We start from the raw sequence: 26,942 nt of genomic DNA on the forward strand, positions 1-26,942 counted from the left end.
GTGCCAAGCATTTGATCCTCCTGGGAACTTGGGAGATGGCTTTTGTGTATATTCCCATTTTACAGATGAGAAAACTAATGCTCAGAGTAGTGAAATGATTTGCCCAAGCTCACCCTACTTAGATGGTTTGCTTTGATATCTTTTTTTAAAGAACTCAAATTTTCTTTGAGTGTAAGCACTTGGCCCATATTGGGCACTCTATGCATACTCTGGTGAGTTGAACGGAGTTACACCGCTGGGGTTTGAACCCAGGTCTGAGCTGCTTCTGGATGTGATCTAGAAACTTGCTCTGAGTGCACACAGCCCCCATGAACCCTGTTTTGCGGCTCTAAGTCCTCACAGTAGTAGATTCGATGAACCCAGTGAGGGCTCAATGGTCCAGAGGAAAGGGAGCAAGGAGACTTAGTGGAGGCAAGAACAAGGCTTCTGGGGTCCTTTGACATTAAAGCCATGGTGTGGATTGCCACTCAAGAGAATTTGCTGGAGTCGTGTTTTCCTCTTCAGTCGTGTGATTCACTTAGTGACCCCGGTGTCTGCAGAGCGAGTTGGGTGGACTCCCGTAGGCCTTTCAGGTGGATGACTGGACAGTCACCTGTACCTGAGGAGGCACTCAGCGGGGCCTCGTGAACTTGGCTTCCCCTCGTTTGGGCGTTGGGTAATTGAGACAGCGCAGTGGAATTCTCAAGGCAAAGCCCTTTGCCAGGATACATAAAGGCAGGAAGAGGGATATATTTTAAATACTCGAATCAACAGTTTCTTACTTTCCCGTTTGCGTGTGGACAGTAATGGCGTGTCGTTATCAGCTGGTCCGTTTGTCAGGCTCCCAACGCAACCAGCCTCTCTGTTGACTCCCTGCGTTTATTGCACAAAACTCATGCGTCTCTTTTACTCCCTGCAGTGAGATTGCTCGCTCCATGAACTCAAACCCCACTGGCCTCCTATCACGCACATCAGGAAGGTGTAGTTTACAGGGGTGCATGACCACTCATACCCAGCCTAAGAGGGAGGCATCTTGCTGTTCCCCTGTCATTGTCCTCACTTTGCAGGCGGGGGTCGGGAAGCTGAGAGAGGTGAAGCCATTTGTCCAAGATCCTAAAAGTACTAAGCTCCAGATCCTGGATTTGAAACCAGGCATTCCAGCTCTCTGTTGATCTGAGTTAGTGAGGTTTTAGGTTTGTTTTGAACCAAACTGCTTCTTCTAGAAGCTTCTGTCAGCTGACTCCACAATGGGGAGAAGGAGGGGTGACCTCTGTCCCTAGGGTCAGCTCAGGCTAGAAGAGAGCACACAGACGCTGTCAGATGGGTAGAGAGACAGTACTTAGTACCTTGCCTTGACTACCCGGCCCTTTTTCAGAGATGAAGCCCTCTTGGACCTGAAATTTCTTAAGTTCAGCTGCCTCCCACATCTTTGCGCTGCTGTCAAAGACTGAGACCTGAAGTTTCTTCTCCCAGATTTCTGGGAGCTCTCAAAGTGGAGATGGCCAGGTTCTGTGGTCAGGGCTGGTTGGGATTACAAATAAACTGAAGCCTGGGAAACTTGCTTGCTATTAATAGTGCAGACCTTTGGGGGAGGGAATAACCAAACTTGATGCTGTTGGAATTGATTTTGCCTGTCCAGATGACATACTAATGAGCTAAGTGGTTAGCTTAGATCGTTACTGCTCCTTCCCCAGCCAAGTTCTTTTAAAGCCTAAAACCACAAAAGCAAAGAACAAGTTGGTTTAGAGACGCACAGTGGCCCTGTTGAGCAAGGGGAGGTGGTCGGCTTGGGCTTACACATGGGAGGGTGAAGGTGGCGCTCAACTCAGAGTGCCTTGTGGCAACACAACTCCATTTCTTTGCCTTGTGTTCCTTTTTTTTTTTTGGAACAAGAATTTGTATTGTTGTCTGGATTCTTTTTAAAATTTAGTTTTTAATCTTATCATTGATTTACAGTGTTGTGTTAATTTCAGGTGTATGGCAGAGTGATTGGGTTACAGGTGTACATATCCATTCTTTTTCAGATTCTTTTCCCATGTAGATTATTACGGAATACTGAGTAGAGTTCCCTGTGCTATATACAGTGGGTCCTTGATGCTCTATTTTTATATACAGCAGTGTGTATATGTTAATCCCAAACTCCTAATTGATCTCTCCTCCTGCCTTTCTCCTTTGGTAACCATTAAGTTAGTTTTCAAAGTCTGTTTCTGTTCGGTGGATAAGTACATTTGTGTCATTTTTTTTTTAATATTCCACATAGAAATGGTATCATATGGTGCTTATCTTTCTCTGTTGTTTTCTGAAGTTTTGATAGAGGTATGTCTGTCCCTTCAGTGCCTTTGAGTTATTCTGGAAAGTTTCTCTCCCAGCTCAGAGTGTGTCAATCCTTGTGTCTCTCCAGGGAGAAAGTCCCTGTCAAACAACCCCGAGATCCTGTCTCTTCCAATCACCCACTTTGATTATAACATCCATTGTTCTGCTCGCTCTGCCTCTTGGCATGTTCTGGTCTTTGTATACAATTAAAAACACACAACAGCCCGCCGTGTCCCGAGTGACTGGACTGTCCTGGTGTCCCTCGGGAGCCTCTGGAAGCGGACAACTGTATTTCCTTCCCCGAATGAGGTGGTTGCCCTCAAAATACCTCCTGGTGGCTTATTAGAGGAAGCCACGGGCTGGGATCGGAGACAGTTTCTCCTGCCTGAAGCCTACTCTCCTGCCTCTTCCTTCTAGATCTTTCTTCCCCCACCCCCCATATTGAACCTACCCACCCCCCCAGTGGTATGCTGTCCCCGCAGGCGGGAGTAGCCCCGCGTCTTTCTCCGCGATGCTGCAGAGCTGAGCCGAGTGGCATGATGGCGACCTGTCCTCACTCGTCCCTGTGAGGAATGTGGGGTGTGGACGGACTTCCCTGAGTGACTGGGCTCCGGCCAGTGGAGTCTGCCGGCGGACGAGAAGTGTGTGGGCAAAGAGAACTATTGTGTGAGGCTTCTCCGGACAGAAAGCCTGCCTTCATCTTTCACCGCGCCTAATGGACAATTGAGACATTCAGCCGGTGTCTGAAAGGGAGAGTGGGCCGGAATGGTCTTGCAGACCTCCCAGACGCTGGCTTGTAGGAGCAGCAAATAGAGACGGGGATTACCAACAGGAGAAACAACTGGGGCTGAGTCCTGGGAGAGAATGTTTATTTCCTTGCTCTCTAGGAGGGATCTGGAAAGAGCCGTAATCCTGGGTTAGGAGTAATTTGTTACAGCAAGATGATACTTGAGTGGCAGGCCGCTTCTGGCTGAGGCAGCAAGACTTGTGTGCAGGGGGGTCGGGGGGCCTCCAGAAGGTCAGCCTCACTAAATCTTCCCCCCCGGCTTGAGGGTTCGTTCCTCCCCCGGCAAAAGGAACCAGCGCCGTTGCTTGACCTTTCGGCTTCCTGAGTGTCGCGTTACGAAGCATCTCCACATGCGTGTCACAGCTAGAATCGGACAATAAAAATTCGGACAGGGAGACCTTGCTGGAGCCACCGACCTCTTTCAAATGTGACAAGAGGGGGAGAAAAAATAAAAAGGAAACGCAGGCTGCTTCAGGGTTTCAGGTGGAGTTTGAAGATGGGAGCGGAGGTCTGTCTTGCATTTGGTTCCTACATGAACTTGACTAAAGCACCTTAATTGGTTGCTTATTGGTTGCCAGGACTTTCGATGTTCTTGTCGTCAAGAAATGTGGAATTATAGGGAGAAGGCCCTAATCAGAAACACCCAAGTCTTGAGAGCTCTCGGCCAGGGAGAAAGGAAGGAATTTTTCAGCGTTCTTCATTTTAATATCCGCTGTGATCTGATCATGCATGCATTTAAAATAACCCTTCCAGGTCACCAAGACCCTGTTTTTCTCTGGCTTCCTACCTCTCAAGGGTCATCTGATGGCTCTGTCTCTTAACAGTTTCCATGGTAGACCTGTAACTAATGACTTTTAAATCCTTGGTGCAGGTAGGGGGAAAAATAACGAATCTTAACTCTCTTGAATTTTATGTTAACTCTTTTACTTGATTTACACCATTTACCCTTTGAGTTCTGAAAGCTGATGAGGAAGAAAGCCGGTGAGGAGGTCTGTTAGGAGGTTTTAGGCCAGCAATTCCATGCCCATTTTTTTAGATGAAGAAACTGAGGTGTGGAGCCTCAGTGACCTGCCTCATCGGGGCTAGCGGAGGATGGACGGCAGGATTCAGGTCTCTGAACTCCCTGTGGTTCTGTTGATTCAACTGCTCTCCTCTGTTTGATTTTAGCCACAAGCCTTGAAACAGCACACAGTACTGTTCTTCTCTCCCAGGCTGTTCTAATCCAGGGTGTCTAACTCAGGGTGACGCAGCGCCCATGGAGCCTTGTTCACCTGCCGTTGTAACAGTCCCTCCTCCAGGGTTTGACACCAACCAAAATCACATTTGGAAATTGTGAGTCCCACAGAACTTTGGAAGATACGATTTTTGTTTTTTTAAAGAATAGGTTCACCTGTTTTTCGGTTTATTCTTAGGCATTATGGGTGGAGTGTGTGTAAATGTGTCTGTTCTCTCCTGCCCTGCTGGTCTCTGAAATGAATGTGAAAACTGTCAAGTGACTTGGTACTTTTTTTTTTTTTTTTTTGTAATTAGAAAAATTGAGATCTAATTCATATACCGTAAAATTTACTCATTTAAAGTATACAGTTGAGTGGGTTTTAGTATATTCACAAGACTGTGCCAATGTCATCACTGTCTATTTCCAGAACATTCTCATCACCCCAAAAAGAAACTCTATACCCACTAGCAGTCACCCCCTTGTCCTGTATACCTGTACTGCCCGACAGTCACTAACTTACTCTCTGTCCCTATGGATTTGCCTGTTGTAGATAGTTCATATAGAAGGAATCATACCATATGCGACATTGTTTGTCTGCCTTCTTTAAGTTAGCATGTTTTCAAGGGTCATGCATGTTGTAGCATGAGTCAGTATTTATTCCTGTTTGTTGCCAAGTAGTATTCCACTGTATGGATATACCACGTTTTACTTGTCCATCCATCAGCTGAGGCTTGGGGCGGCCTTTTAGCTCAACGTGCTCCATATTCTGAGTTCTCTTGATGCCCATGCTTGGATCCTTATCTGCTCTGGGTCCAAGTATGGGACTTCTGACTTACTTTCCTGGTCTTGTGCCTGCATCCACCTCGTGCTTGTAAGGGAGCAGGCGGTAACTAGGACATTCCAGTCAACAGGACTACTTGGCCTTTTTATAAGAAACAGTAATAAAAATGTGGTGGCTTGCAATTGAGAAGACTGTAAACATTTCTCTGTCTAAAGGTATGTCGTCTCTAGTTTTTCTCTCGGTGTGAGGTCCCTCCATGGACACGCGAGCCTTTGTCGTTTGTCAGCCACCATCTGGAGGCTGTGGGGAATGAGCTGCCTGTCTTGATGCTGAAGACCGGGCGACCTGGAGTCTGAGGACCAGGGCTTCTCCTCTCATGTTTTTCCAGTGGCTTCATGTCCTCTGACCCACGGCTCAGAGACTTGAGTGCTTATAGCAGGGCTGACATTTCTTGGAACCCATAGCTTTTTTTGTGGGGAACTCAGTCTTGAAGCTGGTTGGAGACTGTAACATAGATGGTTTTGGTGGGGACTTTTGGTCCTAACAGAGTGATGCCCTGTCTCTCTGAGGCTGGTTTCCCGCTGGTCTCTGTGTAGAAGTGGGAGCTGTACCCTTTTCCCCCACTATGCCCTCCCCTGGGTCACCCATTGCCCATTCTACTCAAGTCTCATTTTGAGTTCTGGCCTGAAAATACCCAAACATTACATTCTGGTTCAGAATCCCTAGTACGTGCATGATGAAGTCACTTAATTTCTCTCTACCTCACTTTCTTTTAAAACGGATTTGGAGATTATCTGCTTTGACCGCTTCAAAAGGATGTACTGACAATCACTTTAGATGTTTACAAGAGTCTTTGGAAGGGAAGGTGGAATCTGCATACGCTTACGAGCTCTTTATCGACACTGTACAGAACTGGTAATTTATGCTAATGACTGATGACCAGAGTCACTTGGCAAGCTGGGAAAATGAAAATACAGACTCCTGGGTCCCCTCCCAGATGGTTTGATTAAGCAGGTCTGGAGTGGGTCAGGAGAAAAGTTTCTAAACAAACCAGCATGGTATATGAACCAGGGATCACGTCACCATCAAGAACTAAATCTTTTTTCATGATGTTCCTACTTACCTTTCTTGTGTTCATCCTTGTGCTGCTCATTAGCTTCTTGTTTCATTGGCTGGGTCTTGGACAGCTTTTCTAGGCCTTAGAATATGTAGTCCACACTGTACACTGAGCGTGTGCTTTGTGAATGCTGTAGGAATCCACAGAAGGGATTTTGGGGGTCATGTTCCTCAATTTCCTGCTGTAGACTTAGGCCCAGAGTGGGGAAGAGGTTGCCAAGTGAAGAAGTGAAATTGGAATGATGGCCCAACTAGCGGCAGAGCCGGGTCAGGAAAGTAGGTTTCCAGACTCTTTATCCCAACGTGTGACTCCTAGGAGCACGCAGTCATAATTTTCAGATTGACTTTTCTGGAAAGTGGAAGGGAGGCCTTGCCCCTGCCCCAGGGGCCCATCTGGGTTTGAGAAGAAGGTCCTGGTGACAGCCTTGTGCTTCCATGAGCTACTTGTACTTCCATGAGCCGTTAGCCCATAACCTCTCTGCAAAATCACTGTTGCTAAGTGCAAAAATATCTTAGGGTCCTAAGCTGAATAGTTGGAGAGGTTCAAAGCAGGCAATCCCCAGTTTTGGTTACTGGATTTTGTTTCTTTTATTTATTTGCTTGTTTAGCTTTGTTTCTCCATTACTATCTGTGGCCTCAGGAACTCTTGTAGAAATAATTTTTTGGTGCCCTTGGAGGAATATAGTTGAATGTTTGCCCAGCGACCTATGGGGGAGAAGAAAGATGGTAAATGGCGGAGGTTCATTTATCTCTTTGGGGACACCTTGAGATGTTCCCTTAGCTGTACCCTTTGGGACGCTGATCCCTGGTTAGAGTTTAGGTGAGGATGCCTCACAGGTGATAAGAAACCCAAGGAAGGTAGAGGGGAGTTGAAAGATAGGTCGGGATGTGGTTGAAACGTCTTGGTGACCTGGAACCCTGTGCATTGCAAGGCTACCAGTTGACCTAGGCACCTTGGGCAGGCCGGGGCTGCTCTGCGGGCCCTTGTGCCCTCCTTGTCAAATGTTGGTTGTAACTTCCTGATCATTTATTTCGAAGGATTGTTACGAGTATGGTTATGAACTCTGAATACTCTCTGAATGTGAAGCCATGCTATTAATATGGACCCTTTAGTTATTATGATTAGGAGCAAAGCGTTTAACAGTAAGGATTTTATTTAAAGAATCTTATCTGCCTAGGGATTATCATACTAAGTGAAGTGAGGCAGAGAAAGACAGATATCATATGATATCACTTTTTTATGGAATCTAGAAAAATGATACAAATGAACCTATTTATGAAACAGAAATAGACTCACAGACAGAAAACAAATTTATAGTTACCAACAGGGAATGGGGGAAAGGGATAAATTAGGAGTTTGGGATGTGCAAATATATACCACTATATATAAAATAAATAAGCAATAAGGATTTACTATATAGCACAGGGAACTATATTCAATATCTTAACAAAAAACTATAATGGGAAAGAATCTGAGAAAGTATATATATACACACACACACACATATATAACTGAAAAAGAATACACACACACACACACACACACACACACACATACACACACATATATAACTGAATCCCTTTGCTGTATACCAGAAACTAATGCAACTTTGTGAATCAGCTATACTTCAAATAAAGAAAATATAACAACCAGCCCATAGAGCTGGAGCTATTAAATTGTTTTGCCCAAATGCCTTGATCACTCTTTTCCTCCCTGCCCCCTGGCCCTTTCCCCCATATTGTTTTTATGTTGAGAAATGGGGTTGTGACTTTAAGGGAAACATTTCAAAGTTCCTTTATGTCCGTGTCATTGAGAAAGGTAGGGGGAGAAAAAAAGAAAAAAGAAAGTCAATCTTCTTATTGAACTTTTTTTTAGCTTTTTTCCTTTTCCAAATTCAGAATATACCCAGCCTTCTGAGATCTTTGGTTTTCTTTTCCTAGCTAACTATAGTATATACTCACTTATGTTAATTCCCAACCAGTAGAAATCATGTGTTCCTGAATTTTCTTCTGTGCTGTTACGCTTCATAGGCAAATAATGCCTCTTTATTTTATTTTTTTTTAATTTTATTTTATTTTTAAACTTTACATAATTGTATTAGTTTTGCCAAATATCAAAATGAATCTGCCACAGGTATACATGTGTTCCCCAATAGAACCTCTATCTTAGGTTCTCTGTGGATTTTCAAATGAAGAAATTCTTAGACATTGTTTTAACGAACTAGGACAGAACAGCCTAATCTCCTATACCCTCTGCATCTGCGTTATTAAGTAGACCAATTTTATAATGGTAGCTGTCAAGGATCCTGCAGGATTTGAAGCCTTCTGAAATAGCCTCACATCGTTCCCACTGTTAGGTATATATGATCACTGTTGACTTTTGGAAACCTGTTGGTACCAATATAAGGGTAGGCTAGAGTATGAAATTAATCACAGATTCATATATGTTAACCATGCTGGATAAATTGGGGTTTCATGATCCCCAGGGCAAAATTGCTTATTGAGAGATGGCTGGATTTTCCATCTTCCAGTTTTGAGAAATGAAATAGGTTTAGGGAGTGACAGCCGAGCCTGTTCCTTAACAGACCTAATTTTGTGGATGTGTGTTGGGGTGATCCTCACAATACGAGCTCCTGGAGAAGTGTGTCTGTGCCATCAGCATTAATATTTGACTTTCTATGGTCTCACTGTTTTCCTGTTTCCCTCTTAGGACGAGTGGCTTCTGGTGTGTTGTGTTAGTTGTTCAATTGTGTCCAACTCTTTGCGACCCCATGGACTGTAGCCTGCCAGGCTCCTCTGTCCATGGAATTCTCCAGGCAAGAATACTGGAGTGGGTTGCCATTTCCTTCTCCGGGGGATCTTCCTGACCCAGGGACTGAAGCCTGGTCTCCTGCATTGCAGGCAGACTCTTTACCATCTGAGCCACCAGCCTTTCTTTTGTAAAGCTCATTGATGAGAACATAATCATTGTTTTTTCCCTTCTAGAGCAAAGTTTTGTCGTAGAGTTGGCCTGGTCCCTGATGAGCCTGCAGGGGGTAGGTGGGAGCAGGTTGCCTTACAGGGGAGGAGGGTTGAGTGAAGTTGCATGTCACAGGCTGTGGCTGGCAGTGCTCTCAGCGTGGGGTGTTTAGGCAGAGTATTGACTTTCCATTTTATAAGAAACACAACATGTACAGCTTTCTGGCACGAGTGAGTGAGGAAGACCTTGCAGTCCAAATTTGCCATGAGGATGGTTTCCAATTAATTTGAATTCTTGTAAAATGGATTTTCCTAGGAAAAAGCACCCCTACTGAGAAAAGGCTTGGATTGAAGAGGCTGTTTTGTTGTGGTTGGTTTTTGTATTTAGGTAAAGAATGCATATCAGGCCAGGAGAGGGGAGCAAGGACTTCAAAATGTAAAAATCAAGCCCTTTTCTGGATGATAGTCCTTCTCTGGGAAGGACTGTTTTCCGAAAAGAGACTGGCTTCATCTCCATTGAACAATCTGTCCAGGTTCACGGTGCCCCTTTCCCACGCTGAATCCTGCATTTTGCCCAAGCCAGGGACTGATGCCGTCTCTTGGTGGCAGACAGGGTTGGCACAGTGGGGGCTCAATTCCAGCGTTGTGATGCATGGAAGATCTGCAGGAGAGGAGCATCTGAACCTTGAGAGTTGATCCCAAAGCTGCCAGGGCACGGCACCCCGACCTGTGGGATTTCTGCCCCGTGCTCTTATGTGGTGACTCCTGACATGTGATGCGTCGCCAGGGTCTCCTGGGAACTGGGCGAGAACATCTGGACACGTGGACCTTTTCCAGTCAGAATTGCTCAGGCCTTTTCAGACTTCCATTTTGGAAGGAGGGATGGTTCTTCCCGTTGAGACTGTGGTCTAGTGGTTGGACCTTGTGACTGGGAGTCACAGCCAGAGAGCTCAGATGCTTTTCCAAGCTTTTTCCCCTCCAACTTGAGTCTGCCAGTGACGCTTCATCCACAATGTTGCTTTTGAGCCACTGAACGTGCTTTTCTCTATGTGGTGGCATGTGCCTGTCTGCCTTTAAGACCCAGTGAAGGAATGTGTTCCGTCTGACATGATTCAGGTATCTGCACACTCAGCCCCTAAGCTAGGGATGGCAAACTGCAGCCCATGGGAGAAAGCTGTCCTGTCTGCCACCTGCTTTTGTACAGCCTGTGAGCTGAGAACAGTTTCATTATTTTTAAATGGTTGAAAAAGATCAAAAGGAGAATAATATTTCCTGACCCAGGAAAATCACAGTACGTTCACATGTTGGCATCTGTAAACAAAGCTTTGTTGGAACACAGCCATGTCACAACACATACATGTATTATTGCCTGTAGTGGCTTTTGTGTTACAACATCAGAGTCTAGCTACAAAGTTTAAGATATTTACCATCATGCTCTTTATAGGAGAGGGCTTCCCAGGTGGTACAGTGGTAAAGAATCCTCCTGCTAATGCCAGAGACACAAGAGACCCAGGTTCAATCCCTGGGTCAGGAAGATCCCCTGGAGAAGGAAATGGCCACCCACTCCAGTATTCTTGCCTGGCAATTCCATGGACAGAAGAGCCTAGCAGGCTACAGTCCAGGGGATCGCAAAGAGCTGGACACGACTGAGAGCGTGCGTGCACACACACACACACACACACACACACACACTCCTTTACAGAAGAAGTTTGCCAACCTTGCCTTGAACAAATAAGGGGTGATCTCCGTGTGCCAGTCCATCAGTGGAAGGGAGTGAGGAAAGTAGCCTGTCCTTGCCATCCTTGTCATGGAATTGGGCTCATGGGGATGGGGATACCTTTTTGGAAGCAGACCCTATCAGGCCCACTTGAGTACCTACTCATCACCAGGAACATAGATACTGGAGGTAGCTTTTGATTTTGGAGACCTTCCCCATTTGCCTTGGCTTTTCCTTTTTTATTGGGGAGGGTGGAGGAGGAGAAATTAGAGCTGTGTACCTTTTTCTTTTCTTTTTTGCTGATAATTCAGCAAGTCTTTAAACCACCTTGATTACTTTCAGGCTATTGGTGGTGTGTATATATATTCAAGACTTTGCCCACAGGTCCAAAGCTTGCTCCCTGACATATGTCATAAAATGTGATGGCGGGGGGCAGGCGGGAAACCCTAATGGGCCATGACCAGAACATTATTATTAAACAAAGGATGAAATGCTTAAGCCAAGATGGCCCTATTTACTTATTTATTTATTTTTACAAAATGAAAGTCAAGTAGACTCCATTTCAACAGTTTTCAATGCAGGAATTCCCACAGCCCCGTTTGATTGCAGTTTGTTGAAAAGTTTAATGTTTTTGTAGGCAATTCATAATTTCCACGTTGAACAGCCCAGAAGGAAGGGAGCCTGGAGCCCAGTGTTGTTTTTATAGTGGGATGGTGGGAACTTTTTTTTCCCTTCCCCAAAAGGATATAAAACCGAAGTTGAACTGTTGGGAAAACGTGGCGTGGCGATCCAGGCCCTTCCGCCAGTCCCAGATGACTCCCCCTTCAGGTCTTCCTTCAGGACCCAACAGAATAGAATTTCCTGCTGCTTCATGTCTCCAGGAAGGAAAAGATTTTCCTCAAGGCTATAATAGTACCTAATTTCCTTTTTCTTCCCTTTATTTATTTATTTTCCCTATTAATAAGGACCAATTGTAGAAGATGAAGGAACCTGGGAAACCCATCACTTTTGCAGGAGGTTAATAACTTCCTTTAAAAACTCCTGGCTTAATACTTAGTTTCCCCAAAAGGAACCTGGTCAGCCTGAGTGCCATGGCGTCAAGGCCCAGGGGATGGGCACAGCCTCGTGGGGACCCAGCCATTCTGTGGGATGGAGTTACAGCGGGATGGAGAGGTTGGGGCTGTCACTGCAGAGTGGCTAGCCTCTGCAGGACCCGGGCTGTCTTCCCCACCATCTGGATCTGGTTAGCTCTCTCTGGGCAGCAGGGCCGAGTCTCATTTCCTCCAACCAGTAATGTTATATAGGCAGTGATCCTGGGCTGCCCTAACATAATTGAAAATTATGTGTATTGTAGGCTCGGAGCGCTGAAATGTAGGCTCATAAAAATATGTGGTGCAGGTAGCCTGCGGAGATTGGATGTGGCACACAATGAAGCTTTTATGTAAAGTAAGAATTATAAGTCTCTGTATTAATATTGCATTATGGGTATGATCATTCTTGGGTGGGGTCCTTAGGGCTGGCCTGTCACCTCCAACAAAGCCTAAATTTCCTCAGTCTGGGGAGCTGGTATTTGGATACAATCAGATCAGTTTTTGCAGATGGCCAAAAACTCATCTGTGAATCCAACCCTCTCAACTGAGGGCAGAGGGAGGTGGAGGTGTGTGGCGACTTGGCTTGGCACTTTTCTTCACCAGCTTTTATGTGATGAAGAGGTGAGTGTTGGCGGATGTCCATTTTGGTTGGCCTCAAGGAAATGACTCTATTGAGTGGTTTTGACCAATGAGGCCCATATATTTATGTGGCAAGGGAGAATGGGAAGAAGTAAGGGTGAGACCAGGCAGAAGAGACTCCCATAGCCCGCTGGCTCGGGTTATAGGGCTGAGGGAGACCATGGAAACATTTACTTCAGTGGCTCTTAATTTGGGATGATGTTGCTTCCGGACAAATGTTTGGAAATGGTTTAATTAAAAGGGTCACTGGGCGGGGTGTGCCTGCTGACATTTCCTGTCTAGGGGCCCAGAATCCTAGAAGTTCCTTGGTGCTTGCGACAGCCCCTCACCCACTCCCTGCACAGCTGACAACTTCAGTTATAGATGAGACACCGGAAGGTCTTGTGGCGAGTTACCAGAACCAGTAACCAAATTTCCTCACCACAGGCGGCTTCTAGGTGAAAGTCCTGAAGTGGCAGAAGTTGCTCCAACTCCGTCTAGATCTAGGCTGGGTAAATGACAACTCAGTTTGGCAGGTAGCTCCCAGCTTTAGGTATCACCAAATTTGGTTTTAATTTGCTGGAACAGTCATGTATTTGAGGAACCCATGGAAAAGCTTGTGGATAGTTTTGGCTCTAACATCCCACGTGGGAGTGGAGCAAACCCTTCTTTCTTTCTGGACTTCCCTTTGCTGTCCGTTTTTCTTCCTGTCCGAGTCCTTCTGAGTTGACAAGACCTCCTCTGTTCAGTCTTCCTCACCTCAGTCTCTTTCCTCAGAAATGCGCCTTCTCTCCTGGCATTCCCTGGCCACCTTCCCCGAGTCCCTGTCAGAGCCTCGCCACGTTCTGTCCTGACTTACCTGTGGTGAGTTGGCCCCCTCAAGTGAGCCTAGGCTCTCTGAGGAAACACATGATGCTTCGCAGGAAGTCTGTGCATGAGACAAGCTTTAATCTGTGTTGCTCAAGTAAAAGTTTCTGTAGAATTAGTAATAAAACTAGCCTCTGGAAAGACCAAGATGGCGCCTTCACCAATTGACCTTTGGAGGTACAAAGGCTAGTGTGGACGTCCTAAAAAACCTTAGCTTTGTGTCTTTAAGTTTTGCTTGTTTGTGAAGTGAAACTGATGTAAAATCATCAACAAAAGTCAGATGCCTGCAAGTTGCTTACATATGTGTTAAATATCTCTGTGACTAGACAGGCTGCCTCCCTTCAGGTTCCCCCAAGTGCACGATGGGGAGCGGGATCAAGTGGTTGTTCTCTGAAAGGTGAGGTGTCACTTTGGACAGAAGCAGCGCTCTTGCTCTAATGTCATGTGTTCATTTTCTGTATCCTCAGGGAAGGATAGAGAAGGGCCTATTTGGGTATACCTTTGTTTTTCTCTATGTAGTAAGACATGTGTTATTTAAGAATTTCTTTGACCTTTTGTGAATGTAGAAATTGCATTGTGCCCTGTCTGTGCATCTCTTAATGGAGAAATACTTTTTGTTTTACAAGCTTTGGAATTGCATGAGGAATTCCATGCTCACCTTACTCGAGTAACTTCTAGTAAAGAACAGCTACACATATATACTCAGCTTTCTTGAAGGTGAAGGATGATGGCATTTTAGAAAGGAAAGTTGTTGAAAGAGCAGATTTGGAATTGATGGTCTCCTCGGGCACATCTGTTTGCTTCGCAGGTGACGCTAGTAGTAAAGAACCTGCCTACCAATGTAGGAGACATAAGAGACTCGGGTTCCATCCCTGGGTCGGGAAGATTCGTTGGAGTAGGAAATGGCACCCACACCAGTATTCTTGCCTGGAAAATTCCATTCCATGGGCAGAAGAGCCTGGAAGGCTACACAGTCCATGGGGTTGCAAAGAGTTGCACACAACTTAACGACTGAGTAGGGTATCCATGGCTTGAGACTTCATTAGCTTTATTTCTTTAGAAGAGAGGTCTCCTTTCTCTTCTTCCCTCTCCCCTCTCCCCATTGGTTTTCTCCAAATGAGGTAGTATCAATGATACCATTTTATCCAAGGCCATATAGTTTGAATACAAAGACAAAACTAATTGCTAATAATATTGATGCTCCTTGCATGTACCTGTTGAACATGAGCTCCAAGGAAGAACCTGTCAGTGTTGCATGACTTTTCTGTTGTCGTTGTTCCCCTGATTTGCTTGCTTTCGCTTTTTTTGGTGTCTTTATTTGCATATTTTCAAGTTTTGCAGTTTCTGATCTGTGTGTCATGTATCCTAAGATTCTTGGGGTAGCTGTGTCCCATTTCTTTTCTAAAATCATTTTCCATGTTCATTTTGTTTGCTATCTCCAGTATCTTCAGATGAAATGGCCACTGCTTGATGTCCAGGCGGGGACCCTCCAGAGCAGACAAGCCCTCAAGGATGCTCGCTCTCCATCGCCAGCCCACATCGTTGTAAGTGACCTTACAGAGATGTTTGCTTCTTTTATTGTGGGGAGATGAAATGTTCTTTTGTTGATAACAGACCTTGTTTATCACTTTCTCTTTTGTTAAAAATAGTTCTTTGGGGGCATATTCTTGGATATGGTTTGTATCTAGAAGGCACTTGTTTTTTTGCTATTGGACCTTAATGATTGGTATCTAGCTGGAAATGTTCCCACTACCCTTTTCACCTAATATTGGGTTAGAATCTAGCTTTGTGAGTTCCAGTTAATAGGGCACAATCACCATGGTGTGGGGAAGATTGGAAAAGGGATTGAAGCAACTTAAAAAATGTACCCAAATCTTTGCTGAAAAAGTCATTTAGGGGAGGTGAGTTGCAGAGAATTAGGAAACTCAAAAGGGAAATCCTGAATTTGAGACTTTCCAATCTTATTCCCCTCATCCCCTACCCCCAACACACTCACCAATTTATCCTAATTATTGGAAAGGAATAATCTAGACTGATATCAGAAAGATTTCATCTGGGCTGATTGATTGGAAACGTGGAGTACAAATGAACTTGGAAAGGCTTAAATTAAATTTAATGTGTACATCCATGGCTTTGAAAGTGTGTGGGTTTAACACAGAAAACATTTGTTTGTACTACTAAGAGACTACAACCTAAAGTATGTGTCTACATATATTTTTAATGCACTTTCTCAGGATTTTGTAGACTCTGAAAGTGGAGTTTATAAATTAACCTCTTGAGAAGATAACTCAGCCTTATTAGAGTATTTTCTTCTATATATTCCTATCATGAGCTGGACTTCATACTTTTGAAATAATTAATGGAAGATACATTTTTATAATGAATTCATGACAGGTAGAATTATGCAGAGCATGAAACAATTCATGTATATTTTATTTAAGTATCACAAAATGTTATCCATTAATATATTTTGCCTCTGTGTTACTTTTAATTTCTAAAAATGGCAAAATAATTTTCTTAAGTAGAAAAATCTTAAGATACATTGTGTCAAATTTCAGGCTAACTGCCTCCTTATTTTGTAACTTGTTATAATTGAGCATATATTATTTAAGGAGTTTAGCCTCTGTTATATGAATATTAAATATACATATGGTATGTGTGTATATCTCACAAAATAATTGATTTCTGTAAAACCACTTCTTTGAGTCATTTGTGAAAAGGTCTTACGAATTCTTGTATTATAAATGAGGCATGTAGAAAGAAGGTTGACATTTCCCAGAATCTTCCTCCTTCCTCCAGTCCCTCGATAAAACAGATGCTCCTAATCACACATGCTCGTACAATGCTGAGATTTCAAGGCTGGAAGTAACCTTAGATCAGCTAGGTCCTACCTACTCTCAGAAAAGGAAACGGGTCCAGAGATGCCTTAAGTGAATTGCCCAACGTCACACGCTGTGTTAGCGGCCAGAGTGGGAACTGGGCCCAGTTCTCAGCTCTCTTTTTGGGGCCTAGTGGACTGTTCCCTCCTAAGGGAGTCAAAAGTAACTCTCTGTGACTTGTTCTGTTTTGCTTTCTCTAAATTGGCTCACTGTCAAAGACAGTGTCATAGGCATAAAGAAGTTGTTGGCTTGGGGTTCTCATGCAGGTTTCTCCCAGAAAAATGAATGCCATGAAAAAAAAAAACCCCATATTTTAACAATACACAAAGATTGTTTTACAAGTCCTTGAGGGTACAGTGAGGAAGCCAGTCTGTTTCACTCTTCCTGCCTCCCTGAATTTCCCAGTGGGGGTCTAGGTTTGAAATTTATTTTTCTGCTTTTAGAAGTACTGGGCAGAAGTTACCCATTTCTTTTTGGGGGTGGGGCCGGAAGTGTAGGAAAGGAGGACGCTATCTTTAAAATCTCTTGGAGGTGTTTCTCTCTTGGAGTCTGTTGAGAAGACTCATTTCTTAGAAGTGGTCCAGAGGGGCCGCAGCCCCCTGCTGGGTGTGACCTGGAGGTCCATGTGTTACCCACGTGCAGGAGTGGGGTCTGTCCTTTGGGAGAGAGGATTTCAGTGATTGCCCTCCTTCCCTCTGTCCCTCTGACTCCCCAGATCCCATAGGAGCAGTTGCCACAACTTAGGCCCTAGGCACTTTGTTTTCACGTGTACGAGTTAACAATCCGAGGAGCTGGTAAAACATTTTTGCAGAGCCGATGTGGATTTTGGCAAGGGGCACAGGGAAGGGACTTGGGTTTCTTTTTCCTTTGCTGTGGCTTAGGAGGCATGTTGATCATAGCAGTCACTGTGGAGCCCACCCCACCCTTCTGAGGGAGACCCTTGTCGATAGAAGCCGCAGCTGTAATCCGATCTTCTGTTCTCTGCTCCTGGGGGCCTAGGAGTGACCCTGCATAGAGGTGATGTAGTGGGTTGGTGGTGAAGAGTGGGCTTTGGGAGCTGGAGAGAGGAGAAGAGCCATGAACTCGGGCAAAAAGGAAACCAAATGAAATACTTAATGCTCATGGCCTTGGAATGGTGTCTTTAGTTTATGAGTCAGCTCTGTCATTGTGGATTTCTACAGTCTTCATGTGACACCAGGACTGAGGAGGAAGAGATATTGGGGATGGGGAGGAAGTTAGTAGAAGGAGAATGAAAAGGTAGGGGGAAGAAAGTCTGGAAGTTGTTGACCTCTGGGTCACGTATAGTTTTGGGGGATTGAGGAGTACCTTGGGTGTATAAACTTATGATCACCTTTTCATTGAATGCAGGGCAGCATGTCAGCCCAAACCAGCTTGGCAGGTACGGTGTGTCTGTATTTATACAGGGAGCATTCTGGATTGTGGCCGATGTATCATTGGGTCTTTGTATAACTCAGCATTGGCCAGGAGACTCTGGTTCTCCATCAGATTCTCTGATGAATGCTAGCTTTTCTCCAGATACTGCGCTCTTCCTTACTTTCTTGTTTTTCTTCTCTTGAAATAAAAGTTTGTCACATCACAGTGTTTCATCAGACCTGTTTCAAAATAATTGTCTGAGGATTGCTTCCTAATTTCTCCGAAATTTGGATTTATTGTAATTTTGGCGCCAGGCTGTTTCATAATTATTTCTAATGTTTTTATTTTGAAACTAGAGAAGTGTTCATTCAGCGTTTGTTAGTAATCATTAGGGACTATAGCTATCACAGGTTGCTAGGAAAATAACTTGCTGTAGTACTCATGGGGGTAGAATTTTCAGATGGGAATTTAAAACGTTTTGTTGGCATATTTTAATCTGATTGGATTTTTTTCTCATGTGGTATGTGGGTTACCACATTGTAAAAAAAAAAAAAAAAAAAGGATGTGTAGAATGCATGTTCTTAACAAGTGGAGTTCAATTGATTGAATAATGTTTATATGAAGAAGCAAGCCCCCAATACAGCATCTTGTTTATTATAATCTGATGGCTCCTACTCTATGCTCAAAATAGAGTAGAAATGATCCCCCGAGGGTGATGGTTTTTAAATTTTTTTTTTTGACTGTCCAAAAAATAGGAATTTATACAACAGATCTGTCTCTCTCTCCCTCTCCCTTGGATTTCTCTTCTTCCTTACTCCCTCAGAAATTCATGAACTTCCTAAAGTCACAAGAGCCAGGATCCTCTCCTTTCCTCAGCCTCCCAATATTCTGATTTGTAGAACTTGCTCCTGTTTCTTTCTCTGTGGCGTTTATATTTTTAATTCGTTGCTCTTTTTTAAATTCCTTCTTCCAAAATGAGTGCCAGGCAGCTGGGCTGTGCTAAGTGGTGGTGTTTGAGTCTTGGCCAACCCACCCCCAGGGCCCCTGTGAGGAGCCTCTCTCTGGATACCACCCCTGCTATACAAAGACTTTAACTTCCTTTGTACCCAGCAAAAAAAGATTCTCTACCCCAAATTGTGGTATTTTGGTATAGTATGTATCTTACAAAATGGCAAAAGGCTTCAGAAGCTCCTACCATTGTGTCTTGGGGGTTTCCTTTTGAAGTAGACGTGGAGTTTTTACCTTGGGGTGTATTTCTTGCGGTTCTGGGTCTTATGTGTTTTGTTGTGTAATGAGCATGGAGGTGTGGGATGAGAAAGCTGCCTGAATCCCGAAGAGCAGAGCCCGCCAGACCGGAGTGTGTACTTGTTTTATTTTGTTGTTGTTACTGCTTAAATCCTGAAAGAGAGCGGGAAGGCTGTTATGAAATATATAGCCTGATGGTAGGACTTCAGACAGGGTGTCTGCCGTTTGAGTTGAGAGTTTTCAGCTCAGAGGGCATGCTGAGTCTTTTATTGTTGTTTCTGAAGAATTTGGGCATGGGGTGCGGGGGTACTGAGTTGCAGCAGTTAATAACAACCAATTACTTGGAGAGCATCCTCTTCGTTATTAAGTATACACGGGTGTTTTGCTGTGTTACTTGGGTTGTACTCTTCCTTGTGCTCTCGGACGCCTGGCGGCAGTTGCTGTGTGGTAGGAGGCTCTGTCCTGGACACTGAGGTCCAGCGGAACTGTCGCGGCCCCTGCCTGGGTGGGAGGCTCTGTGTTGGGTGCTGTGAGGGGTTACCAGGCCTGTGAGGGTATATGATCAAGGAGCTGGGATGTCCACTGAGAAGCTGGTGAGGATTAACAGGCCAGGACTGTCCCCTGAGAAAGTGGCATTTAACACGTGATTTGAAGGATCAGTTGGAGTTGACCAGGTGAAGGTATGAGAGAAGGGATGGGAGGTGAGAAAATATTCCAGGCAGAAGATAAAACATGTTTGAAGGTCCTAAAGACGAGAGAGCTTGGCTGTGAGAGAAGCAGGACGCCAGCTACGATGGCTGCTGGTCCATGGGGCATGGAGACAGTGACTTGGGTGAGATACGGTGACAATTTGATGTTTCATCCCAACTGCCCTTGTGACATCATTGAAGGTTTTGGCTTGGGTTACGCTGCTGCCCTTGGGGAAGGTGAAGCGGACAGATTTGGAGGGAGGGGCTGTCAGTAGAACTGAGGGATGGATCAGATGCTGTCAGTGAGGGGAGAAAAGAGGGTCAAAGGTGGGTGGGTGGAGATGCCATTTGCTGAATGGGAAATACTGGGTGGGGAGAAGGTTTGGGGTGGAAGAGTTGTCTTTAATTAAAAAATTTTTATTACAACTTTATTGAGATACCATCAACATATAATGTTGTATAAATTTGAGGTGTACAGTGTGTTGATTTGATACACTTATATGTTGTAAAATGACTATTTCTGTTGCTAAAACTGCATCCCATTACATAAATACCATTTCTCTTTTGTGGTAAGAATATTTAAGATCTACTGTCTTTTAGCAACTTTCAAGTACATGATATAGTATTGTCAAAAATTATAATCATCATGTTATACATTAGACTTCCAGAACTTATTCCTTTTATAACTAGAAGTCTGTACTCTTTGACCAGCATCTCGCCATTTTCCCTAACCCCTGGGTCCCTGATGGACTCTCTGTGTGGTTTTTTCTTAAGATTTCACTTGTAAGCGATACCATGAGATACTCTTGAGAGTCCCTTGGACTGCAAGGATATCCAGCCAGTCAATCCTAAAGGAAATCAGTCCTGAATATTCATTTGTAAGGACTGATGCTGAAGCTGAAACTCCAATACTTTGGCTACCCAATGGGAAGAACTGACTCATTGGAAAAGACCCTGATGCTGGGAAAGATTGAAGGCTGGAGGAGAAGGGGACAACAGTGGATGAGATGGTTGGATGGCTGGCATCACTGACTCGATGGACATGAGTATGAGCAAGCTCCAGGAGTTGGTGATGGACAAGGAAGTTTGGCATGCTGCAGTCCATGGGGTCACAAAGAGTCAGACATGACTGAGCAACTGAACTGATGCAGTGTTTGTCTTTGTCTGACTTAGTGTAATGCCTTTAAGGTCCTTCCATGTTGTCACAAATGGCAGAATTTCCTTCTTATGGCTGAATGCTATTCCACTTGGTGTATGTAATACATTTGTTTTATCTGTTGGTCTGTTGATGGACACGTAGCTTGTTTCCTTATCTTGGCTCTTGTGAGTCACACTGCAGTGAATGAGGGAGTGTACATGTCTCTTGGAGATCCTGTTTTTGTTTCTTTTGGATATATACCCAGAACTGAAGTGAAGTGAAAGTTGTTCAGTCATGTCTGACTCTTTGCGACCTCATGGACTATACAGTCCATGGAATTCTCCAGGCCGGAATACTGGAGTGGGTAACCATTCCCTTCTCCAGGGGATCTTCCCAGCCCAGGAATCAAACCCAGGTCTTCCGCATTGCAGGTGGATTCTTTACCAGCTGAGCCTGCAGGGAAGCCCAGAAGTAGGTTGCTGGATCATAAGGTAGTTCCAGTTTTAATTTTTTTGAGGACTGTCTGTGCTGTTTTCCATAATGGTTGCACCAATTTACATTCCTGCTAACAATATAGAACATTCTTTTTTTTCCCATATCCTAACCAAAACTTGTTTTCTCTTGTCTTTTGCTGACAGCTGTTCTAACAGATACAAGGAGGTAATTCTTTGTCGTTTTGATTTATATCTCTCTGATTAGGGATGTTGAGCATCTTTTTGTGTACCTATTGGTATATTTCACATACCTTCTTTGGAAAAATCTCTCCTTTTAAAATTGAAGTAGACTTGAGTGAGTTGTATTCTTTTTTATTTTGGCCACACTGCACATCTGGCAGGATCTCAGTTCTCTGATCAGAGGTTGAATCTAGGCCATGGTAGAGGAAGCTCCAAGTTCTAGCGACTGGACCACTGGGGATTTCCCTGAGTTGTCTTTTTTAGAGAGATTAAGATACCAGGTTTCCTGACCCCACAGAGCAGTGTGGCAATGTGAAATGGGAGCACTTCAAACTTAATTTACAATTCAAATTTAATGGATTAAATTGACATCAAGAGTAATGTTGATTATCTATTAAATTTAGATTTCCATTTATTCAGAATGTATTTATGGAAGGGTGGAGACGTCTCGCTTTCCTTCTCCAGAATTTAGATAAGTAGCTCTAATTGGTCTTTCTGGCTTATATTCATGGATCCTGCAAATATTTCGTGATTGCCCACTGTGTGGGGGAAAAACTATTCTAGATGTAGAAAGTGGAGTCAGTGATGAATGATGATAACAATGCTAGCAAGTACGTCTGGGACGTTTCCTTCGTGCCAGACATTGTTCCAGGTGCTTTTCAGAAATTGCATTATCCCCACTTTACAGAGAAAGAACTCAGTACAGGGAGGTGAAGTATTTGCCCAACTGTGGGAGTCAGGTTGTGAGATAAGGCGGACTAGCTCCAGAGCACGCCATCATCTTAACTCCACTGACCCCAGAGGCGCTGAGAAAGAGGTCAGTGGGACACAGTGCGTGTGCAGAGCGCTGCCAGGGAAGCGCCGGGTGGAGCACCAGCTGGCTAGGGCAGGCTTGTTCAAGGAGACCCAGTAGCTTCACTGGAGAGTGGGCCACGAGCTTGGCGAAGGATTTGGTTTCTGGGTGTGGCTGCTGCAGAGGACTCACTGACACGTTGTGGGAAAGGAGGGCGGATGCTCCGGGGGCAGGTGAACTTCAGGAGATGTGAGGGTGAACTGTGCTCACTTCCTGGAAGCCCTTCCCTGTGCTGTCTCCTCTTCCTCCACTGCATATACACTTCCCTCTTTTTTTTTTTTTTAAATAAGTCCATTTCTCTGTGACTCAACCAGACTTCCTAGAATACTCAAGATGTGTTTCCTAGCAGCGGCTGAGTCAGAACTTTCCCATTTTACAGAACCACGATTAAAGGTATGTGTTTTGTCTAAGCGTATAAAGCAAGCCGGTGAGCCCTGTACAAATATTAGTATTTTTTTTTTATAAGGAACACTATGAGGAGCTAATATTGAGAACCAGGCAACCAAGTTATCTTTGTTTTGGGGAAGAAGTGGTAGATTGGATCAGGTGTGGTTTAAAGGGAGGGAGTGGAGTAAACCCCAAGATGGTCCGTAACAGTCTGTGGTTAGAAGTCTAAGCTTCCTATCTCCTTCCAGAAAATACTCTATGGTGAGGAATTCTGAAGTTTTGAGGTTTGGGTTCATGGTGTGGCAGCTGACCACTATGGCAATGGAAATATTCTACCAAGAAGGATTGTGTAAGCTCAGTTTTATCCTCTTCAGATTAGAATCACAGAGTTACAGAGTTTCACAACCTTCAGATCACAAGGCATGTCACCCAGTGCTGTCCCTTCTGTTGTTTAATCACCGCTCAGAAGTCCCTCTGCCAGCCTTGGTGTTTTCAGACACAGAGATGGGGCACCTGGCTATCTTCTGATGTAGACCGTTTGCTTCGGTAGAAAATGGACTCAAAGGTCTGTCTCCGTATTGCACTGAAGTCTCTCTCCTTGAAGTGCTCAGACTTGATTTGTGTTTTGCTGTTCAGCTCCGCTCAAGCTTCTTCCACTAATCCATCTTAAGACTAAGATGCTAACTCGGAAACATCCTTCCCTCATCACCAAGTTTGCTCAAGATTGTCCTCCATGGTGACTCACATCTTCAGTGACTGATCTTAAAATGTTTTAAGTATGAAAACGACACATTTTTGATTGAAAAAAACCCTACCTCTAAAATAAGTGACAATAATTGTTAAGTATAGCTTTCCTCATTCATAAAATTTATGTTCGTTGTAGACACTGGAAAATAACCCCTAATCTTGCCAGTCTGATGTTACATTACGAATTGTTTGGTATATTTGGTATGTTTCCTTCTAGACTTTTCCGAGTGTATTAATATTTGTTTTTAACATTCTTGAGCTCATAGTAGTGCTCAGTGTTTTCAACCTTGGATTTATTTAAAATGAAAATTGCTTAAGCACATCTTCATGTCATTAAAATTCTTAAGGATTTTTAATGACCACATAATAACCCATACTATGATTGTATCCCTATTTAGTTTAATCAATGCCATATTGTTGGGTCTTTATCTCCTTTTGTTTCGGTTATTCTAAATAAACCTGTGATGAACATCTTTGTGTGGCCCCCTCCCCTCCCCACCCCCATCCTATATTATTTTCTTAGGATAAATTGCTAGGAATATAGTTACAAGAGAACAAAAGTTTAAAACATTTCTTGCTATGTAGCCACGAATGTCCTCCTGCCAGGTCTCAGTGTTAATAACCATCCTCAGAGTGTGAGAGTTAGATTGACCATGATCAGAATGATTTTATTGTCTCTGGGGAATTAAGCAAAAGCAAAAGTTCAGGCTTCCTGGGAAGGATATGCCCTTATTCCATATTGCTACAGAAAAGAGACCTAGCCAGCCCAGCCCAAGTCAACCTCCCTAAGGCTTCTCACTTTCAAAATGAGCAAACAAAAATGATTGCTTCTTATATAGCTAGTAGGTTTTAAAGTCAGCTGATGTTATCATGGTTGTACAGAATGACATATATTCATTTTAGATACTTATAGAAACACTTTTTTAGCTCCCCACAATATATGAAGCCCATTTAGGGCTATTTTTAGAGGTTTTGGAGTATACTTTTACAAACCCAAAGAATTGTAGTCTTTTACATTTTAGTAGCTCTTTTTTTGACTTTGAGAAAACTCTGGGAGATAGTGAACAATGGGGAAGCCTGGCAGGCTGCAGTCCATGGTGTGGCAAAGAGTCAGACACGACTTAGCAATTAAACAACAACAATAACAAAGTCAGATCATCAAACTTTTTTTCTCTTTTGTTAATAGCATATTATTAGGCAAAGATAGTATTTATTTGATGCTGTATATGAACTTGTTAAGAATATCATCCTGGATTGTGTTTCTGGGAAAACCTACCTCCTTTTTAGAAATGCCATTTGTCTCCCTGTTTAAGATCAGTCCACAGGGAGTGTGGCGGAGGCTGGCAGCCTCTAATCAGTTTCAACCATTTCCAAATGCTGTGAGTTGTGCTTGGGCGAAAAACTCTGGCAGCTCTGGGCTAGTGTTTCCTGACGTTTGTGTCACCGAGTGTTAATAAGGTTGCTAGGAAAAAGGTTCCCTCCTGAAAGAGGTTTAGGGAAGCTCTGGGTTATGCAGTCAGGTTCAGGTTCAGGGCAGGTTCTTGATTCCTCTGGGTGTTTGGAAACTGCAAGAGTCCCTAAAGCGAGCTTGACTGGAGAATTCTTCTTGACTTTTCAGGGCCAAGATGGGTGCATATTTTGGAAAGTTGTTTTAGTTTCAGTACCTGCTCTGTTTACCCAGCGTGGGAGCCTGCTTTAAATTAACGTGCATGTACTTCGAGCTCAACTCATGGATTTGCCTATGTTTATGTTTCCAGTAAATAACACAGAAGTGTGCGTTTGGCACCAGTCCTGTCCTGCTTGTCCTTTCTTGTCTGGCTGATTCACGCTATGTACGGGCTTGCTTCTTCAACCAGATTGTAAGTTTCCTGAAGTCAAGGAACCCCATGATTTTATTTCTTTGCAGGTGTCTCTCTCCCCTTGTATTGTGATGCTTCATTAATTAAGCAGAAGACCAATTTCTGGTGAGGGACAGGGGTTGATTTGGTCAGGAACAAGTGTGCCTTTACTGTTACCTTCATGGTGCATCGTTGTAGCAGCGGGGCTTGCCCTCGTGTCTACTTTCTTACTTGAGAATCCACCCTCATACCTTCTGACTCGCAGCTGAGCCTGTGTCATCACCCCACTAGCGTTTAGGTAAACGTGGTTCACACGGAAGCTCCAGAAGGTTGGGCTTGGAGGGTTTTGTCTCTTTCCAATCTTGTTTAAACTGACTGGTCCTCAGGAATCCTATTCTAAGATGCCTGAATTTTTTAAGAGAGAGCTTGTGAAATCTAAGACTCGATGATATATTATGGGAAATGAGTATTTTCAACAACGTTTGGTATGTGAAGTGATTTTCTGATAGGCTTGTTAATGGCTTGCAAGTCAGATTTTCATCTCTTTTAATCAGTTAATAAAAATTTAACACTTGGATTTCGGAATTATCCCTTGGAGTGTTCTTGGAAACGAGGAGAGGAGGGAGCCTAGTGGGGTCTGGATGGGAAAGTTTATTATTCTGTCCATTTTGCTTGTGCTGCTGTGCATGTGAGCTTAGTCGTGTCCAGCTCTTTGGGTCCCCATGGACTGGGTCCTGCCAGGCTCCTTTGTCCATGGGATTCTTCAGTCAAGAGTACTGGAGTGGGTTGTCATTTCGTCCTCTATGCTGGGAGGGATTGGGGGCAGGAGGAGAAGGGGACGATGGAGGATGAGATGGCTGGATGGCATCACTGACTCGATGGACGTGAGTCTCAGTGAACTCCAGGAGTTGGTGATGGACAGGGAGGCCTGGTGTGCTGCGATTCATGGGGTCGCAAAGAGTCGGACATGACTGAGCGACTGATCTGATCTGATCTGAGGGGAATCTTCCCAACCCATCCCTGAACCCAGGTCTTCTCCATTGGCAGGCAGATTCTTTACCACTGAGCCACCTGAGAAGATCCGGATGTGAAAATCCTGTGAGTGAGTGGAGTTGTTCAGGATTCCATGGGCAGAAATGACCACATTTAGAGAGTTATCCAGATTCTTTGTCTAGCCTGGGCTCTCTCCCCCGAGTGCCTGATTGGATTCCCATTTGGATGCCAGACAGACAAGGGAGAATTGGCTTGTTCAGAATCCAGGCCTTCATTTCCACCTGCTCCCCACCACTGAGCCTTTGCTCCCAGCGTTCACCGTCATAGTTAGGGTCATCAACATTCTTCAGTTGCATGAGTCCCAAACCTTGGAGTTTATCTTTGACTCGTCTTTTCTCTCACACCCCACATTCAGTCCACTGGCCTGTCCTTTGGGCTCATAATCCATCCACATAGCATATGAGCTCTGCCTTCGAAATATCTGTGGATTCAAACAATTTTCGCCCCTCTGCCATCACCACTGAAGCCCAGGCTGCCAGGACCACTCACTAGGGTGTTGCTAGAGCACTTCCCACCTTGTAACTTCCCCCTTTGTCACTTCCTGTCTTACTTCCTTGGTCCCTGTGCTGCATTCCCGCATTCGAGATGGCCTTGAACATCCTAATACAGATTGTGTCATGTA

At 44.2% G+C, this 26,942-nt stretch overlaps 1 protein-coding gene across 20 annotated transcripts in view; it reads left to right on the forward strand.

Moving 5' to 3' along the window:
• The window catches only part of TCF7L2 (transcription factor 7 like 2), a 202,319-nt gene that overhangs the window by 64,615 nt on the left and 110,762 nt on the right, over positions 1-26,942 (forward strand). For 18 of the 20 annotated variants that reach the window (XM_055560191.1, XM_055560192.1, XM_055560195.1 and 15 more), the window contains one exon: positions 14,886-14,987. In XM_055560191.1, coding sequence (XP_055416166.1) covers positions 14,886-14,987 — 102 coding nt within the window. Of the gene's footprint in view, positions 1-13,353; positions 13,441-14,885; positions 14,988-26,942 lie in introns of all 20 variants that reach the window. The other 2 variants (XM_055560190.1, XM_055560201.1) reach the window with 1 other exon arrangement.

The sequence above is a fragment of the Bubalus kerabau genome, chromosome 22, assembly GCF_029407905.1.
Source record: "Bubalus kerabau isolate K-KA32 ecotype Philippines breed swamp buffalo chromosome 22, PCC_UOA_SB_1v2, whole genome shotgun sequence".
In the NCBI taxonomy this organism is placed as follows: domain Eukaryota; kingdom Metazoa; phylum Chordata; class Mammalia; order Artiodactyla; family Bovidae; genus Bubalus; species Bubalus kerabau.